The sequence below is a fragment of the Urocitellus parryii genome, chromosome 7, assembly GCF_045843805.1.
Source record: "Urocitellus parryii isolate mUroPar1 chromosome 7, mUroPar1.hap1, whole genome shotgun sequence".
Classification (NCBI taxonomy): domain Eukaryota; kingdom Metazoa; phylum Chordata; class Mammalia; order Rodentia; family Sciuridae; genus Urocitellus; species Urocitellus parryii.
This window is the reverse complement of record NC_135537.1, coordinates 9914000-9935197: the sequence shown is the minus strand read 5'-3', so window position 1 is coordinate 9935197 and position 21198 is coordinate 9914000. Positions and strand designations below refer to the sequence as shown.

General features: G+C 34.0%; 1 protein-coding gene across 3 annotated transcripts in view; it reads left to right on the top strand.

Moving 5' to 3' along the window:
• The window catches only part of Efr3a (EFR3 homolog A), a 90605-nt gene that overhangs the window by 32355 nt on the left and 37052 nt on the right, over positions 1-21198 (top strand). For all 3 annotated transcript variants that reach the window (XM_026407171.2, XM_077800546.1, XM_077800547.1), the window contains exons 4-9: positions 1073-1223; positions 7969-8090; positions 12011-12160; positions 13582-13719; positions 17196-17274; positions 19793-19928. In XM_026407171.2, the coding sequence (XP_026262956.1) occupies positions 1073-1223; positions 7969-8090; positions 12011-12160; positions 13582-13719; positions 17196-17274; positions 19793-19928 (776 nt within the window). The remainder of the gene's footprint in view (positions 1-1072; positions 1224-7968; positions 8091-12010; positions 12161-13581; positions 13720-17195; positions 17275-19792; positions 19929-21198) is intronic.

The window sequence follows — 21198 nt, the reverse complement described above, 5'->3', positions numbered from 1 at the left end:
AAAGGAAATATATAAAACCCATGTAGATACTCTAGCTTATATTTTCTGGTGGTCAGGTCTTAGGAACATGGTCAGGTTATTTAACTGAGTTGGCATTAGCTTCAGCATCTATTAATTTTTGAAAATACCAAATAGTAGAAATCTACTTACTTGGTCTGTAGTGTGTGTCTGAAAATCTGTCTCTAATTTGAAAACAACAGATCCTGTTAACAACTGGTTTGGGTACAGCTTCAGTTTTACCTTTCAGAGGGGTAAACGAGTATCATGTTAGGCTTAGATACCAAGATTAAGAAAATGTAATAAGCATGCTGATTTGGAACTGGTATGGATATATTGCTGCCTACAAATTAAGGTCTAGCATTTTAACCCATTCTCTATGCTTGAACAGTAATAACTTTGCAATTTTGAAATATGAATGCTTTTCAATATTGTCATTTTATGATCTTAGTTTCTTAAGAATATTCTTTCTTCCAGCTGTATGTTGACTTTCTGACTTGCACATTAATAGCATATACAACAGTGGTCATGGCACAGGTAGTCTCATAGATTATTAGAGGAAAGTTGTCTGAAAACTAAATTTAGGGCACTTGCAAGATTTAAAATCTGTGGAATTGTAAAATAAAATTTATGAGACATTTCCTTATATTCTTTTGTTTCCAGTATTGTTTTATCTACTCATAAATATAGGTAGGTCATACTGGAAATTTAGGCACATTGCTTTACTATTTTTGGGTCATATACAAATAAATACAGTTAAAAGTCTGGAAAATATCCATGTTTACAAAGAAAAATTACACAAAGGTAATATGAGAGATTTACTCTGAAAGAGTTGTTTTAGGAGGAGGAGAAGATGGGAGTGGTACTATATAGTTTTTGTATTCTTCAACACTAGGATTATTTTATAATCTACTAAGATCATAAGTGTTGTGTGAGAATTAACATTTCACTTAGAAGCTGCTGAATTTGTCTGTGTTGTTTTAAATAAATATATCTGAATCATTTCAATGAGAAGAGCCTTTAGGGGAATTAAGAGAGAGACAAGCATTTTGACATTGTTTTTCTTTGCATTTAGGTATGTGCTAATTGCTATGGAGGCCCTGGACCAACTTCTTATGGCCTGCCATTCTCAAAGCATCAAGCCCTTCGTAGAAAGCTTTCTTCATATGGTGGCAAAGCTGCTGGAATCAGGGGAACCAAAGCTTCAAGTTCTTGGAACAAATTCTGTGAGTAAAACTATTCTCTTGTGAATTTTTAAGTTCAGTTAGCATATCTCAAATTTATATCTTTTTAAAGAGTGTTTGCCTGAGAAAGGCCAACTCCTTGGACAGGGCATTTGGAGAGCTAGTGTAGATGAAGATAAGATTAGAACACTTTGTCTCTAGTGTTTTCTATCATTCTTGGTAAAATCTGTGATACCCACCATTCATGATGAAATACCTGACCATAAATGAATTGATAACTGTCATTTTACCTTCCCTGAGTTATCTGTTATAGAAGTAACTTTGTGTCTTGTTCTTCCTTTGAGTTTCAAGCTTTGTCAAAATAGCAGCTTTATAGCGTTCACCCTTACGAAGTATCCTTTGAGTGTCTTTTTATGTTTAGAGAGTTGTACATTCACCACCCCTTCATGCCCTCCTTTCCCAACCCCTGGAAACCACTAATCTACTTTACTCTCTGTGGATTTTCCTACTTGCAATATTTCAAATAAATGGAATTTTTTTTCTTCTTTCACTTAGCATAGTGTTTTGAAGGGTCATCTGGGTATTGGCATACATCAGCACTCCATTCCTATTTATGACATCACAGTCCAATTTATAGATATACTATACTTTTATATACCCATTCATTAGTTTAGGATTGTTTGGACTTTTTTGGCTGTTATGAACATTTGTGTACAAGTTTGTGGACATAGCTTTTTCATTCTTTTGGGTTTATATTTAGCAGTATAATTGCTAGGTTTTAAGGTTAGCTGTTTGTTTTCCAAAGAGCTGCATCATTTTATATTACTATCAGCAACATATGAGTGTTCCAAATTCTTCACATCCTTACCAGTACCTGTTATTGTTTGTCATTTTGATTATAACCATCCTAGAGGGTCTGAAGGGGTATATTTATAGTTTTGATTTTCATTTCCTTAATGACTAATGAGGTTAAATATTTTTTTTTCATGTACTCATTGGCTTTATATTCTTTGGACAAATGTCTGTTTAAATCATTTGTTTACTTTTTTATTATTAAATTATAAAAGTTCTTTAAATATTCTTAATACAAGTCCTTTATCAGGTATATGATTTACAAATATTTTCTCAAATTCTGTGATTCATCTTTCTATTTTTCTTGTTCGTGTGCTTTTATTCACTAAAGTATTTAATTAATAAAGTCTAATTTGTCCAATTTTCTTTTATCACTTCTTTTGTGTCCTTAGTCTCACATTCAAGAAACCATTGCCTAATCCAAGGTCACAAAGTTTTACTTCTCTGGTTTCTTGTAAGAGTTTTATAGTTTAGGTCTGCCATCTATTTTGAGTTGCTGTTTTTATGTGATATGAGTTAGGGGTTCATTTTCATCCACATTTGGCCTATGGCTGTTCAGCTGTCCCATTGCTATTCTTTCTGTTCTTTCTCCATCATTTTTCCATGAAAGTCAGGGTTTCTATCTTCATTCCTTCTTAGACTGCTTTAGAACTAGTTCTTCTTGCCATGCTCATTTTTTTTTTCTGTCCTGAATCATACATAGTTTGTTGGAAAGGAAAAGGAAAATAAAATACAGTGATTAACCGTTTATTGTCTTTATCTTACATACATGAGATACCTTATATCTCTTGTCTTCAGTCTCATTGTATAACCTTCTGTTCTTCTGAGGACTGTATGATATACAATATGTATGTGTTATATAGTAGGTTCTTATGCATTTTTTTATCAACAGCTAGTCAAATGATATGTCACCTGCTATTGTTTATGCATAATTATTTTCTGACACAGGGAGAGGAAGTGTAAGTGATGACTGCCAGCATGGATTCCAGAGTCCACTTGCCTTGGTTTGAATTATGGCTGTAAAATTCTAGCCATTTATCTTTGGAAAGTTATTTAACCTCTACTTGCCTTAGATTTTCATCTGTAATATAAGGATAATAATAATAATTCCAATTTTATGAGATGATTGTGTGGTGTGAGTTAATATATATGAAGTTCTTAGAATAGTGGCTAGCATTGATAATTATTATTACTGTTAAGAATAGATGGTTATAAAAGTAGAAGTATACAAATGAAATTCTTATTCAGAAACCCTTAGTATGGTATTGCATATTTCCAGATGCAGTTAGTTATGTGATTGACTTAGTTTTAGGCAAGAGAGCTACTGAAGTCTCCATCTGTTTCCTTCATAATTAGAATGGGAAAGTTTAGGGGAAATGGTGTAATAGCTGGGGAAAGGATTTAGCATGCATTCCCAGAAGTTTCTTTACTTGCAGCCAGCAGAGCTATTAGAACTATTTTAATGAGTTATTTGGACAAAAGACAAAATCCCAGGTTACCTACTTCTAAGTGAATTATATTAAATCAAACACAATATTTTCTTGACCAACATTATTTATCTAATATTCCCTGAAAGTCTAATTTTCACTTTGTAGTAGTGCTGAGTGCCATATTTTATCAATTAATATTTTTAATTTAGTTTTTGATATTTTTATATTATATTTGTACATTTTATTGTTGACATTTACCTTTTGGTGCTGATGCCAACTTAGTAAGGCAGTAATAGGTATCTGTGGGCTCTCTTGGTCCAGCTGAAGCCCACCAAACAGCTGAGGAGGGTGTAGCGAGAGTCAAAGAGTGACTTTCTGAAACCAGTTTCAGAGAACTCGATCCACTTTATTATTGCATAGGCAAGCCTTTTATGTATAGTCTGTTACTGGGAAAATTCAGCTGAGGGCTGTAATAATCCAGTGAACTAGCAACACCCTTACGAATGGCAACCGATGGGCCAATAGGTCAGAAGCAAAAAAGCAAAAGGAATGGAATATGCTGTGCACCTGTGGGTAGCCAGGTTACCATGGTGATGGGGTTAGTAATGGTCAATGTTCCAAACTACAAATATCCCAGACTTGGTGTGCCAAGCCATTAAGAGCCCCTCACATAAACAACATAGGCTGCTTTCCAGCTAACAGGCCCGGGCCCAACAAAGATATTATTAATTTAGGATCTCCTATGTTGGGTACTTGTTATTTTTACTCATTTTTTATTATAAACTTTTACAAATACAGGAAAGAACACAGTATACCTGAATGTACACAATTCAGGAAAGAAAAATGTTAAGTAATGTTAGTACCACTGTATATAATAAGTTGAAAATCCCTAATCTGAAATGGCAAATGCTCCAAAATCCAACTTTTTGAGCACTGTAACTAGATTTTCAGATTAATGATGCTCAGCTGGTGCTGAAAGTCTATGCAAATATTCCAAAATGAGAAAAACTCTGAAATCTGAAACATGTCTGTTTTCCAACATTGTAAAGAAACAATTTTTGTTTTAAAATAATAGTATACAATGATTATAAATGTTGATACTATGCAACTTTGACTTAAGCTTTTTGGAAAAATAAAATAGTGTGTGCTCTAGGTACTTACATATATTGTGTCATTAATTTTTATAAAACCCCTGAAGCTTAAAAATATTAGTATTTTATATATAAGAAGTTGCAGGTAAATAATTCCAAAGACCCAGGAAAGTAGTGCCGTATTTAATATGGCAGTCCAATCCTAGGCATTCTTACAAAGCTTTTCTTCTTTATGGTACAATTATTCAGTCATTTTTGTGGATTAAGACTTAAGGAAATCATAGATTACTTTTCTTTCTTTCCTCCTCTTGTATTTGTTTGACACATCTCATTTTTTTTTTTAAGCCTCATTGCTAATCTTGACCATTTTGTATAAATGTTGACAGTTGTCCACAGAGACCAGTCATTGAAACCACTCACTACACCAAAGCAGTGGTTCTCATCCAGGACAGTTCTCTTCTCTCTCTTCCCTCCCTGGATATTTGTCAAGTACTGAAAACATTTTTTTTTTTTTGAGAGAGAGAGAGAGAATTTTTTAATATTTATTTATTTTTTGGTTTTTGGCGGACACAACATCTTTGTTGTGGTGCTGAGGATCGAACCCGGGCCGCACGCATGCCTGGCGAGTGCGCTACTGCTTGAGCCACATCCCCAGCCCCAACATTTTTAATTTATATAGTATAGGTTGGAATGCTGGTGGTATTTAGGAAGTGAGGGATGCTGCTGAACATCCAGTGGTGCCCAGGATAGTTCCTATAGCAAAGGTTTTATTGGGCCCAGAATTTTAATAGTACTTAGGGTGAGAAACTGCATTGCTGCTGCCTTTCCGTGTCTTTTGAAATATATTTAATTCCCCACTTAAATTTTTAAGTGGATAAAAAAATAGGACATATGTTTTATTGCATATATGCATTGTGCAAGGCATGGTGCTACCTGTTGTTTCTCACCAACCATTTAAGTTAGGCATTCACAGGTAACACATCCAGTTATTAAGTGTGGTGCCCAAATCCAGATCCATCTAACAGAGCCTGTTCATAATCTCTGCATGGTACTGAAGTAGGACAGAAGAGGCTGGACATCCAAGGAATTTTCAGGAAGCAGGTTTATGGACTGTAGGAGATCCTGAAAGGGCTATCACCTAAAATTCTCTGAAGGCGGAGCTTGGATATTCTTTGACTTTATACCCAGTGGGAGGAAGGGCTTGGAGGTTTATATAAAAAATGATTATTTTTCTTTGAGTTCCCAGAAAGTGCAAGAGATAGTATCTTTTTGCACAACAAGCTTGACTTTAGATTCTTAACTCTGTCACACCTTTTGCCTGTAAACCTGGCATTTACAAGCAAGAGGAAGATTCAAACTACAATTCTCTCTGCAGACATCCTGCTGAAACTCTTTGTAAAAATCTTCCTGATGAGAGGAAAAGCTTAATTATGGCCAGGTTCTTTTGGGTGGGGGTACCTGATCTGCTGCAGTACTGTGCCTCATTTTCTCTGTTCTTGCATGTGATAAGTCTGCAGTGATAATACTTTTTATTGAAATATTTTAGAATAAACTTTATGGGTTTAAAATTTGCTAGTTTCCAGAATAAGGGGAATTAGATGACTGTCTCCACAAAACTGGGAAGATGTGCTTTGTGCAATTCCCCTGGAGGACAGAGCCACCTTTTTATGTTCAAGGGCAATTGGAGCTGCTTCTGTAAATGATCACTTAGCTTATATGATTATTTGTGACTTTGATTAAGTGAAAATAGAATTAAGTTTTTTCTTCAAAGAATTCCCAAGGACATTGAAAATTTTAATGGAGATTTTTATTTTATTTATTTTTTCTAATTTTAAAAACAAAATGTTTATTGTAGTAAATTTGGATAATGCTAAAAAATATGAGTAAACTAAAGTCATAGTCACCTATAATTCCAAAATTCAGAAGTTGTCCTTTAATAATTTAACTTCTTTTTATAGATATTAGAAAATGGGGAGCATAGTTTATAGATAGACCTTTTTGTGTTTCTATTTAAATTTTTTGAGTATTTCCTTATTATTCATCATTTATTTTAATAAAAAGTATAAATATTTGGTATAATATTTTCTAAAACTGTTTTCATGTGGTAGTATGTAAAATAGGCATCTTGATAATTGTAGATAAACCTCTGTACTATAATGGCAACTTCAACAATCACTAACTGTTGCTTTGGACAAAGTCTCTGGTCTTCAATATCCTTTCTGTAAAATGGGGATAATGATACCCTTTCAGGGTTCTTGGAATGACTAAATAAGAACTCATGAGAAAACACCTATTGTGTTGAGGTTGCTACAGAACAGATGGTGCTTATGAGTTTAATCTGAACCAGGTATAGTGTTTGTGGCCCTTTTAAAAAAATATTTATTTATGTATTTTTTTAGTTTTTAGGTGGACACATTATTTTGTTTTTATGTGGTGCTGAGGATCGAACCCAGTGCCTCATGCCTGCTAGGCGAGCACTCTACCACTGAGCCACAACCCCAGCCCTTTGTGGCCCTTTTCTAGATAATGGTAAATCAAAGCTCAAGCTCAACTATTTTAAAACCTTTTTAGTATCATACTTCATGTATTCAAATTCATTCCATCTATTTCAGTTTTGTTTACAACAGAAGTTAGTAATTCTGATTATTGTGATACTTTGGTTGAATAATACTTTTTTGGATATAGTCTTTTGAAGTCAATATCCTGGCAGGTATTTATTTATGTATATTTAGATATGTAAATGAGCTAACAGTTTGTTGTGTTTAGACTGTCTGGTATACTGAAGTAATAAATGATTTAGAAAACTAAGAGAAAAAAGTGCATATTAAGGAATTGTCGGAGTTAGGTCTGTGCACATGTGGGATATTCAAAATTTCCTAAACATATGGGGAGATACACATACACACCATTATAAAGGAGGTAGAATGAATTTTACCATCTCCATATTTTTTTTTCTACTGAGACTGGCAAATTTTCTTCAGTTAATTTTCCTTTTCTTGTCTCATTTTTGTATGAAGTTTGTTCACTCATGTGTTTTTCTGTCAAGGGAGATTTTCTACCCACAATTAAGCAATAATGTTCTGTAGAGATTGTGGCCTAATTGCGCTCTTCACTGAAAGAAACATTATCAGAGTGCAGGAAATATGGAAGAGTTAAGAGCAAGATTGTTTCTTTCATAGAGTGGGCTTGCTCACTGAAAGGAAGCTGCATTTAATGTCTAGAATACTATCCTTGATTATCTGAAAGTTCATTATCAAAAAATTCCTTTTGTGTCTATGAAATATTTATATCGAATACATTTCATTTGCTTCTTATTTGGCTATTGCTTGTTAATATAAAAGATAATAAAAGTAAATGTATTTGTCCCACACTTTCAAAAAGTATATTGTAAGTATTGTTGTTTTTGTTTTTTAGTTTGTCAAATTTGCAAATATTGAAGAAGATACACCGTCTTATCACAGACGTTATGACTTTTTTGTGTCTCGATTCAGTGCCATGTGTCATTCCTGTCATAGTGATCCAGAAATACGAACAGAGTATGTATTACTTTATTTTATGATTGATAGTAAGTAATCTATAGGTAAATATTATGTTTATACTTTACATAGTGATTATTAAAGAAATAAGAATGTCCGTGAAACAGCTTTCCATTGCTGGTAGAAGATAAAACTGACTGAAAATGCAAAATCAGAGTAATTTTTTAATTTGGTCGCTAAAATTCAGTCTTTAGTGTAGCCAGAATGTTCCTTCAGCTCTCCCTGCCTATATCTGATCCTGTCATACAGTCATTCCCTCCTGCTTTCCCTCTATTTCACACATGGATCTCCTTGATATCTCTTGAATACTTTAGGGCTCTAGACACACTTTTTTTTTTTTTTTTTTTGCCATGACCAATTACCCAGATAGCTGTGTGGCTTGTTACCTCGATTTGTACAGAGTTTCCTCTGATATCACCTTATCCCAAGAATTCTCTTCTAGCCACCTTTTATTAACTGTCAACCCTCCACCCCACCCTAGTTATTCTTCTTAAAGTATCTTCTGATTCTTATACCTCTATGGAGTATAAATTTCAGGAACACAAGGGCTTTGTTTTTGAGGACTACTATATCACATAGTAGGCTGTAAATAAGTCCTTTTGAATCAATAAAGAGATATTAAATGAAGTGATTGTATAAAACTAAATTATTGTCATTCTGACATTGTTGACTACTGAAGTGACACTTTATTTAAAATACTTCTAGCATTTATAGAGTATAGGTATTTGGAAGTGAACATTTAATTACAAACCCAGTCTATACGTTGATATCTATGTAGAGTGTATTTTTTTTTTCTTTTTGGTTGAACCCAGTTTTTACCACATGCTAGTTAAGTGCTGTACCATTGAGCTACATTCCCCAGGTCAGTTGATATCTGTATAAAAATGAGAAATTTTAAAGTTAAGATTTAAAGTCAACATAACCTTGGTAAATATAGAAAGCAATTTGAGCTAATGCTCCATTCTAATATACCTAATAAAAAGAAATTGGCCTGAAGCCTGGGAGTTATTTTCAGCAGTTGCTAATCAAGATATAGCATGTTTTGTAATTTTTAGTTTTATTTTAAAGTAACTAAGGGAACGTGTAGAGATGTAATAACTAGCTTTTAGTTGGAATCTGCAAGCTACAGTGTTAATTTCCTTGAATGAAAATAAATGTAAAAGTTATTTTAACTTGGAGAAAGAAAGCCGAGAGGTAATAGTCATTTCTCTGTTAGTGTATTGTTTCCTCAAGATAGCGTGGGCCATGAAGAGTCCTGTTTTTAATGCTTTATTATGAAGTGTGAAACTTTGGAGATACAAATACTAGAATTGCCTTATGATAATTAATTTCCTATGTACCCCAGTCACTACTAATATCTTTTTTTCTATTACTAAAGGACGGGTAAAAATATTTTTTTTTAAACAAACCATTACATATTACAAATAGAACTGTCAAAATTCTTTCCGATGTATCAAAGGTAGATTCCTTATTTTTGGGTATTTATCGCCCCCTAGTGAAATGTCTTTAAAATTTTTTTTCATGTAATGTTTTTCATTATTATTTACCAAAAAAACACACAAAAAAACTTGAAAGCTAGAAACATTTTCTATTCTGGTTTTGGTGGGGCTGCGGATTGAATCTAGGACTCGGTTCCCATGCTAGTTGAGTTCTTTACCCTGAGCTATACCCCCAGTCCCAACAAAAACAGACTTGAGAATTTTCCATACGCAAAGAAAGACTTACAGTACTTTTCCCTAATTCTAGGTCTTTCCTATACTATGTAATAATTTGAATACCAATATTTCATTTGAACTACTGTGAAATAAATGAGTAAAATAAAATGGTTTAAGATACTTAAGAGGAATTGAAGTTTATCTTTCTTTGCCTTAAATAAAACCTATTTAGTTTTCATTTAGGTTGTAAATGTTCCATTTCAGGATATAACTTAGATACTTTTTTTCTTTTTTTATACCAGGGATTGAACCCAGAGGCACTTAACCACTGAACCACATCCCTAGCCCTTTTTATATTTTATTTTGAGACAGGTCTTACTGAGTTGCCTACAGCCTCGATAAATTGCCAAGGCTGACTTTGAATTTGTGATCTCTGTGCCTCAGCCTCTTGAGCTGCTGGGATTACAGAAAAAGTGCCATCTTGCTCAGCTAACTCAGATATTTTTTGTCAATGCTCTTTCTTTCCCGTACTAGGAGTGGAACCAAGGGCCTCACATGCTAAGCAAGCACCCTACCACTGAACTATACTCTTAGCTCCTATCCCTTTATTTATAGCAAAGCCGTACCTTAAAGAATCCAAAGAGATGTAAGCAATAGGAGATGAGCTGTTAACTATTAATATTTTCTTAAAATATTAGCCATATAGAAATGGTTCTCATTTGTAAACTCATGTATCACAGCTCTAGCTGATTTCTTAAGCACTTCAACTGTAGCAGAAATAATCATCATCATTATAATCATCATCATCATCATCATGGTGACTAACAGTAGCAGGGGCAGCTAACAGTTGTTGATTACTTACTGAGGGTCAATTATTGTTTAAGCTCTTTATATTAATTAATTTGTTTAAATCTGTACATCCTTCCTGTGCTGTAGACACCATAAATGTTATATTTTACTGATGGGGAAACTGTAAAACACCTTTGAAGCTCATGGCTAGTAAGTGCTAGTCAGGCCAACTATTAGATCTGGACTGGATGCTAGTTATGCACTGTAGTAGCTATTGGTAGTTACTAGTGTCACACATATTCTTAAGTCCCAGTAAGGGGACCGCCATTTGCTGCTACTCCATTTAAGGTATGAGGCATGACACATGGCATCTTACCTGTTCATATGGTCTATGCCACCTTGGGCTTGACCCTCTTGTTACCAGTGGAGCAGCAGCAGGTATGTAAAGCAAAAACGTTTTGTAGTAATGTTAGGCTTGCTCACTTATGATAGATGCATAAGAGTCTCTTAAAACTTCTTCATACTTTAGAAAGCAGCATATGTAGACACATCTTTGAAATAGGCAGAATTTGTCTCCTTGTCTCCCAATTCACTTTTGAATATGTCTCCTACTTCACTTCTCACCTATTCAGTGGCATATCATTGCCATCTCCCCTTCTCCTTATTTGCTGCTCTTGAATGCCTGAAGTCTTTCCCCATGGGTTTGTAAAGCAATATTATGTCCCTTCCCCAAATCTTCCATTCTTTAAACTGATTTATAGTTTCTGAAAAACAGTGTTAAGTAAGCTGAATAAACCTCTAATTGGTAAGTCTTTCAGGTAGTAGGAGAAAAGGAAGAAAATAATTACAGTTCAAAAAAAGGAAGCATTTGTTCAGAAGAAATATATATTTAAGACTGATGGGTCACCAGGTTGGTTTGGCTTGAGACTGTTCCTCTGAAGCTTTTGTAAGCTATTTTTTAGTTCTTCCACCCCACCCCCAAGAAGAGCAAGGAAGAGCTTGAGAAAATTAGGGGCTATGGAATCTGAAGAAGCAGGCAGGTGTTAAGAAACTGTGAAATTCTTTTTCTACCTAACTTTGCAACTTCCAGACCAAAAAAAAAAAAAAAAAAAAAGAATCTACTTCATGTTGTTTTTAGTTAATATCACCATCACGATCTTAGGAAAACCTGTGCTTTTGATTTTTTTTTAGTGAAAAAATAATATTTTTATTTTAAAGTAAATATTTATATATTTGAAAGTTCTTTTGAACTTTAAATGCTAATTTTAAAAAGATGATTTTCAATGTAAAGCTCTTTTGAACCTGTTACTCTCTAACTTAGATTTTTGGAGATTTTAACCACTTAGACTTAACTGTGTGTTATTTTTAAGGTATTTTATTGTGAAGATAGCCATTTTACTTGACATCCATTCTCTTGGCTAGACAAAAAAGTTTCTTTAAATAACTTTTTCATAGTTATTTTTTCTTTCTTTATAGAATTCGAATTGCTGGAATAAGAGGTATTCAGGGTGTGGTTCGCAAAACAGTTAATGATGAACTTCGGGCTACAATTTGGGAACCTCAGCATATGGATAAGATTGTCCCATCTCTTCTTTTTAACATGCAAAAGATAGAAGAAGTTGACAGGTAATGAGTAAAGGTGTTGGGATTGAGGCTGTGTTGCTTTTGTGTATATTTATGTGTGTTCCCTGCTATAAGAATGCTTTTAGTATTATTTAAGTAGTAATCTCATGAGGTTAAGTGAGTTTAGAAATACATTCCTTTCTGGAGAAAAATTTATTCTGGTGACCTCATTATGCTTATTTTTGGATGTATGCTGACTTTCTGTCCATGGTGCTCCCTATGTGCCACCACCCCTCCATTCAATTGCACCTGGAATGATACACTACGTTTCACTTTTTCAAGTGCCAGTTCATATCACCATCACATTTCTGTTGCCCTACATAGAGAAGATGTGTGACTAAGCTTCAAAAGCAGAATTCTCCAGTTTGGCTTATTACCCTGACCTGCTTGCTTCTTGCCATTTGAAGAAGAAAAGCTGAAACAAATTTAAGAGATTTAACTCTGTAGTTCTAAAATTTTTATTTGTAATTTTCAAGATTATGTGCACAGTATCAAAATCATCTAACAATTGATAACTATGATAGTAGTTCTATCTGTGCTCATTTACATTTATGCTGATTACAGAAAGGATTTATACTTAATTTTTCAGGTGTGATTATCTCCAGATTTGGAATCCTTTTCTAATGTCTAAAATTTGTTATGCTTTAACTCCTTTGATATTTTCCCTATTCTTGGTACTATAACTAAGGCCAAAATTTTTCTATCAAAATATTTAAACTTTAAAAAGACATAAACTAATTAGAAATCTATTTTCCATAATTATGGCTCTTATTTTTCAGGGCTGGCATAAGTAACATATAGGAAACAGAGACCACTGTTTGCTAAATTTTAAAAAATTTTATTCTCCCATGGTGTAATTCCAGTGCCACAGATACACTTTTTCTTTATTTAATTATTGTTGCATATAATTTGCCTAAAATAATGTTTCAAGATGTGAACCAAACAAGTGCTACCCACCAAGACTTCTACCTTTTTAGGTGTTCTAGTTAGCTTTTTACATTTTTTTTCCTAAACAAAGGCTGGTCATGGTTTTTCAGTACACTGTATTTCTTCTGCTCACTTGCAGTTAAGGGGATGCCTGACCGTGTCCTTAACTGAGATTTCACATGAACGTGAAGTTGTATGAACACGAACAAATAGTGAACTGCTCAGTGCTTTACATTAGGTAAAGGACAGTGTGTTGGAAACAGGCTCCCAGCTAAATTTAGTTCTCCTTTTTTGAAACATTATATAATTAGTTTTTATGGTGTAAGATTCATGGCCTTAGAATTAAGCTTAAAGATATTTGGGGATACAAAAGAAAATGCCATATTAACATTTCTGAGAAGTAAAGTCTATTTTGTCTAACCATGAGAACTAATATTAGAATTCTAATATTAGAATGTAATTTCTTACATTAGTTTTTCTTGATTTCTCTCTTTTAGTCGCATAGGCCCTCCTTCTTCTCCTTCTGCAACTGACAAAGAAGAGAATCCTGCTATGCTGGCTGAGAACTGTTTCAGAGAGCTGTTGGGTCGAGCCACTTTTGGGAATATGAACAATGCTGTTAGACCAGTTTTTGCGTAAGTAATTGTTTTTCTGGTTGTTTGTGACTTTGCCATGTTAATTCTCTCTAATTTCTTACAAAATTAATTTCTTAATTTTGTATGAGTGAGATATTATTGGAAGCAGTGTAGCATTGTAGAAGTAGCATAGGATCCAGTCACATCTCATGCATATGCATCATGCTGGTTCAGTTACTTAACGAGTTTTTACCCTTTAAATATAAAGTATGTGCTTAGTAATAATAATAAAATTTAAGTAATTAATTATTGTTGCACATATTACTTAGTAGTAATAATGATAATAATATGCATCATTTAACTATCTGCTTACATTCCTGGAAGTGCATAAATACAGTGAAATATTAAAACAGTGTCCAAACTTGATATACCTTGTTTTATTAACTTATGTGGTCAATTCCTCTTATTTTCTAGTTTCTGTTTCTTGACTTTTCTGTTTACCATCATCATTGTAATTTCTCTAAGTTTCATCTTATAACTAGAGATTAACCAGAATAAGAATATCAGGTGTCTCATTGCTATTCATATGCCTTCTTCTATGCAGAATAACTTTATGAGCTTTAAGTTTCTCCACATAAACATTATCTCTCAAGCTTTGTTCATACTTGTATTTCTAATTCAGTTATCAGATGATAGATCTACTCTGTATTACTCAGTTTGTTTCTGGACATTTTTTGCCACACTTTATTTTGTTAAAATTCACCGTATCTTTCCTACCTTCTGACTGTAATAATTTAGCAATATATCGAGTATTCTGAATGTAATATCCTAAATTCTATATTTAGAGCAGATGTTTCTGTCCTCAGGTTCAAAGTCAAACTTTAGTTACAAGAATTTATAAACCACAAAATTATATTCAGAAATAAGAGAGTCATTAGATTTTAAAAGGGATCTGTGATCCTTCCCCCTATCCTGCCTCTTCATCCAAAATTGAGATCTACTCTTTAAAGGCTCTGTATGCTTTACAAAAAAATAATCAGAATTTTGTTAAAATACTAACGGCAGGTTTACTTTTTATGTTCAATATCTGATTTAATATCAGAATTCCATTTTTATCTTACTATTCTTATTGAGAGATAATTTATGAAGTTTTAGGGAACTAGCCTAGAAGAAAGGCATCCAAATTAACTTGAATTGAGTAACTTGAAGTGGGCTGTATTCTATGTAGAACTTGAACTTAAATCCTGATCATGTGTTAGTTAAATTAAAATGTTAATTAAATATTAATGTAATTACATGTTAGCTATTTAATTAAATACCAGATACCCTCTGCAAGGAAAGTTCCAGGTTATTTTAGGAATATATAATGAGTTATAAACTTGATGTATGATTGACATTACAATAATTATAGTATGGATTATAAGAAAAGGCCCAATAAATGATCTAGCAGTTCAAAGCAAAGAATTAATGTCTATTTGAGAATTTAGTAGTGGTGACTTTGAGATAGTGGAAATAGACATCAGAAACTACTCTTGAATAAAGAATTCTTCATTTTAACATTATAGTGGGTTTTCTTTCAGTTGTTACTTGATCTAGTAATAAAACAAGTGATTCAGTAGCAGTTTTGAAGATCACATTTCTAAGCAACAGTGAGCACAAGATACTGGTACCATTGGCGGGAGTTTTGAGTACAGTTCAGGGGTTAGTGTAGGGTAAAAAGAAGAAGGTTAAGTTTATGCTGAAGAGATCTTGACATTTGTATTTAAGTCTCTTAATGAAGAATGGAGATCCTTGATCAAAGTTGTCTTCCAGAATTGCCCTCTGAAAATATTAATCATGTAGATCTATATAGTCCTGCCCACATCCCACACGAGCGGTGGAAATGGGGTTCCTCTTGGTGGAATGGGCTGGCTGCGAAATAAAAGCTAAAAAAGGTTGAGAGGCAAAAAAATCACAACACAGGAAATATTTTTAGAAAGTAGGGCCAGGGTGGGCTAGCCCATCTCAGGGATTGAGCTTCCACACTGAAAATAGAGGGTGCAAGCAAGATGGTGCCTGTGCTTGCTTTATTTATATTGGGGAACATCAAAGATTTTCCATGGAATGTTCTTTGCCAAATAATGTAGGAGGTAGGCTGTCCAGTTCCCAACAGGGGTCTTCCTAGTAGAGAGGAACTATCCCGGCTCCCCCATGTGCCTGGGGCAGTCTAATGCACATGGGGGAGCCAGGATAGTTCCCAAGGAAAAACCTAAATTTCCATGGCTCCATACTGAGTGAAGACCTTCAACTAATTCACTGGTGACTCCCCACAATACAGGACAAGTTTGAACCAGGGTAAGTATGTTAGTAGGTTACCACAATACATTTCTTACAAGAAGACTCAAGGACTGTAAGCAATAGCATACAAATAATAAAATTATTATTATTATTATTATTATTATTTGCTCAAACTGAGTATATTATGTGGTCAATTTTCATTTTAGAATTGTTTAAATTGAATTTGTTTGTTTGTTTTGACTTTCAGACCTCTCAGCCAGCTTAGTTTGGCTGTAGCTCTGCTTTTTCATCCTTGTACATGAGTGACCCCTCTGTCAGGGAACTCTCTACTTTGGAAAGATTTCATAAATAATAAATTGTTTATATGAACCTAGGACAGTGGTTCTCAAAATATAGTGTGCTTAAGAATCCCTAGAATGCTTATTATATACGATTTTAGGCCCACAAACCTCTGGATCTTGGTGAATGAGCTGCAGTAGCCTGGAAATCTGTTGTTTTTTGCCTTGTTGATTCTAATCCAATCTCCAGGTGATTTTTTTGAGTCGCATTGTTTGAGGAACATGTTTTGAAAATCACTGGACTTGTAAGATGACTCTTTTATATAGAGAAACAAATTTATTTAGAAACTTTTCTCCTTTCCATTTCCTTCTACTTACTTCTTACTAAATGTCTAGGAAAAATACAGTGTGTATTAATTGCCTGATTCCTGAGGGCTGGGTGTGAGGCTGAAACCTGTGGAAGGGCTTCTGTTTGTCATGGTGCCCCCAGAGCCAAGACCTCAGTCTCTTACTACAGAAAGTTCCTCTTGATTCTCTGAGGGTGGTGTCTCTTAATTGCTGTAGGGATTGCTGATCTGGGAGCCTGCCTTTCTTGGGTGGACCCTGAGCTTTGTCTCTAGACTTCCTATGTTCAGAACCTTTGCAACTGCCAGCTCTGGGGAGTGGGGTTCAGACGGTATTCTCAGAACCCTGCTGGCTTCCATGTACATTCACCTGTCCAGATGTTTTCCTCTTGTGGCATGTGGACTGAGAGGACTTTTCTTTCTTGCCCTCTCTAGGTATTTATAGTTTTATATTCAGTCAGGTATTTTGTTGTTGTTTTGTAACAAGGGTTGATAGTTGAGAAAAATACGTACATTTTCTGGAAGTGAAAACTTTGGTCTTTTTTTTAGATAACTTTCGTATTGTTGAATATTTTATAGGAAGAAAGTATAATAAAAATAGGGAATTCTTAAAATAATTTTTAATTGTTAATTACAGGCATTTAGATCATCACAAACTGTGGGATCCTAATGAATTTGCAGTTCACTGCTTTAAAATTATAATGTATTCTATTCAGGTAAGGTTTGTTAATTATTATATTTTAAGTAATTTTGGTTCTGTATAAATAAACACATCATTGAATAGAAGTAGAATAACTGTAGGAATAAAATATTCTTCATTTAGTATTTTATCTATTTTCATTTACCACTTAGTTTCTTATTTGCTATGATGAAAAAAACCAACCAACCTTCCTTCCTTCCTTCCTTCCTTCCTTCCTTCCTTCCTTCCTTCCTTCCTTCCCTCCCTCCTTCCCTCCTTCCTTCCCTCCCTCCTTCCCTCCTTCCTTCCCTCCCTCCTTCCCTCCTTCCCTTTCTCCCTCCCTCCCTCCCTCCTTCCTTCCTTCCTTCCTTCCTTCCTTCCTTCCTTCCTTCCTTCCTTGTTGTTTTTTGGTACTGGGGATTGAACCCAGGGGCATTTAACCTCTGAGCTACATCACCAGCCCTTGTTATTTTTTATTTTGAGACAGGGTCTCACTGAGTTGCTTATTGTCTTGCTAAATTGATGAGGCTGGCTTAGAACTAGTGATCCTTCTGCCTCAGCCTTTTGAGCCACTGGGATTATAGGCGAACACCACCACACCCAGCCTACTATTTACATTTTTAATATTCTAAAAAGTCATCATTGCTTTAAAGTAGATAAAGTCATTAGAAGCAGAACATATTTTAATATATGTTACAGCAGGATTTTCATCCTGTATGTGATGTTTACTTTCTATGTGGACTTGGAAAATTTATTTTAACTTCTCTGAGCTCTATTTTTCATCTCAGAAAAAATTTTTAATGAGTACACTAAGTGGTTTTTAAATTCTAATTGAAGCTACCATTTATCAAGTGCTGTCTGTGCTAACTTACATGCTTTAATCTCATTTAGTCTTTTTTACCCGCTGAATATTATCCCTATTTTACAGGTCAGAAAATTGACCTTCAGAGAGGTCAAGTAACTCATTTAGGGATACAGTTAAAAACTGAAATCAGGCTTCAAATTCTGATCACTTTATTCCAGAACTGTGGTCTAAATTAACTGCTGAGATTGATATCACATGCCTAGCATAAAATAGGTTTTTATTAAATGAAAGTTGTAATAAAGGTAGTTTACATAGGGATGGACAATAGTCTTTTAAAATTTAATTTTAATATAGTAGATGAGAAGTAATCAGTGCATGCAATCAGTGGATGTAATGTAAGGCTGTTCTGGTCTTTCCTAGCCTTATATTTCTCATTTATTCACCCTCCTTTATTCATATTTAGTTCCTAATACAGTTCTTCTTTGCAAGAAGAAAAAGCAAATTAATAAGCTTAATTACAAAGTTTTTAAAAACTGAGACTCATTAATTGTTGATTAAATGTTCAGAAAGCAACTTCTATTCCTATCATTGCTTTAGAGATAGCTTTAATTACAACACGTATAAAGCCCATTAATCAACAATTATATCGCAGTGTACTCCAAAAGATGAATTTCCAATTAATAGCATTATCTTAGTATCATTAAAACTTCTGATAGATTGTTTATATTATCCTTTACATATAGATGCTAATTTCCTGTGTCACAAAATTGATGTTAGGTATCTGTCATTATTAGATAATATTTTAACCTCTTTCAAAACAGTACTCAGCCTAAAGCAGGATTTATCCTAAAAGGATTTCATAAAAATAGTTTGAAATACAGTAGCATATACGTGGGAAATAAGGGAAAATAGTTGTTTAACAGTTTTATACCAAATTGATTAGCTGAAGATAATAAGGGGTGATTAAGAGCAGGGCTCTGAAATCAGGCGAGAATGTATTTTTCAACCATTCCTTAGATTTCTGCATGACTTTCAGCAAGTTACTACAATCTAACTCATTTGTAGTGTGAATTGTGCAGAATAACTGAGTTGAACCTAACTCCTAGTGCTGTTTATGCAAACAGTACATATAAAAGTGCTTAGGAAAGTATCCAAAATCTGGTTTCTTCTGAATAAATGATCAAATGCCATTTGTCATTATCATTTTTGCTATGCTCAGTGTTATGGTAATATATTAGCTCAAGAGGTATCAATTGAAGAGTAGTAATGAGGGGTTGGGATTGTGGCTCAGTGGTGGAGTGCTAGCCTAGGTGAGGTGCTGGTTTGATCCTCAGCACCGCATAAAAATAAATAAATAATAAATATATTGTGTCCAACTACAACTAAAAAATATATATTTAAAAAAAGAGTAGTAATGATATGTAATATCTATCAGATTGAAAGTTGAAGGTGTGACTCAGTGGTAGAGCACTTGCTTAGCATGTGCAAGCCCTGGATTTGATCCCTAGCACTGCCAAAAACAACAGATGGGATTGTGTATATTGCTTTTTCACTCAGTATATCTTAAGTATTTTCTGGTATCCCTATTTATTCTTAAAAGGAATGGTTTTTAATGCTCCACCTTATCTAATAATGTAAGCACCAGTCCCCTGTAACTGTCTATTCAAGTGTACGTGGATTTTCATTCTTACACAACCCACTAGGATGTATGTGCTTATTTATATTTTTGTACTCTGTGGTTTCCTTTTAGGCTCAGTATTCTCACCATGTGATCCAGGAAATTCTAGGACATCTTGATGCTTGTAAGAAAGATTCTCCACGTGTTCGAGCAGGTATTATTCAGGTTCTGTTAGAGGCTGTCGCCATTGCTGCTAAAGGTTCCATAGGTGAGTGACAGAAAAGAATAAAATAAAAATATTCATTAATCTATTCCAAATGTTCTTTCAGTAGGTATAGCAGTATCTGAAATGCTCTTTAAGAATATCTCCACACATTTTTATATGTATCGCAATTTCTTTTGAAATTTGGGGTTCATATCATTATTCTTAGATTGAAGTAGAGCACACTAAAGCATTTACCTCCAAATCAGTCTCTTTTAATAAAAGGTTTTTATTTATATCACCTGTGTATTGAACATTGGGAGAATACAGATTAAGAAAAAGTGGTAACAGGTCAGACAACCTCATACAAAATTTGAAAATCTGAAATGCTCCACAAAGTCCAAAACTTTTCTGAGTGCCAACATATTGGCACACATGGAAAATCCCACAATTAACAGCATATGACAGGTCACACCCAAAATTCAGGAGCACTAAAACTACCACAAGAAATTATCTTCGGCCTCTATGTACAAGGTCTACATGAGACCCAATTTTCTGTTTAGCTTCGGTGTCCCATTCCTAAGATACCATAATATATATGTGGATAATCCATAATCTAAAAAATTCTGAAATCCCAAACATTTTTGGTCCCAAATATTTTGGGTAAAGGATATTCAGACTGTAGTTTACTTATAGTTAGACAACTCCACCTAACGATCTAATACAAGCAGTCTTCAATTATGTATCATGAGATACCAGGGTTCAAAGAGAAGGGAGGGGAAAATGGATTGGCATGAGCAAAGTTTTGCTAGAATGTGTGATGTTAGTTGGGAAGGAGTCAGAGAACTACCTTTTAAGTTAAATTGCAGCCAGAATATGGATGAAGTTCTACAATTGATAAATTGCTTTAAAGATTTTCTCTAATCTTTATCAGAGATGTTATATAGGATAATTCATCTAGCAGCAAAATATTTAGAAATAAGTTTCTGGCATTGTTGAAGGCAATAGGGGAAGAACCCACTCATGAATAGCAGCAGAGAAATGAAAATATAGAACTTGATAACTGACTTACCGTAGGTAAAGAGAAGTAACGAATCAAAGATCATGATGCTTCATGTACAATGATTAGCAAAATGGAAGAATCCATGATATACAAATAGAGAAATTAGAAGGAGAATCTGATAGTAGTTACTTTGATTCAAAATCAAAGTAGAAATATATTAGCTATTGAAATATTCTAATATTCTTTCAGTGCTGAATAAAGGTGAATATTTTGGATATAGACCTTTCATTATTTATCTTAAAAAGATGAAAGCAAGTTGCCAAATTGGCAAGA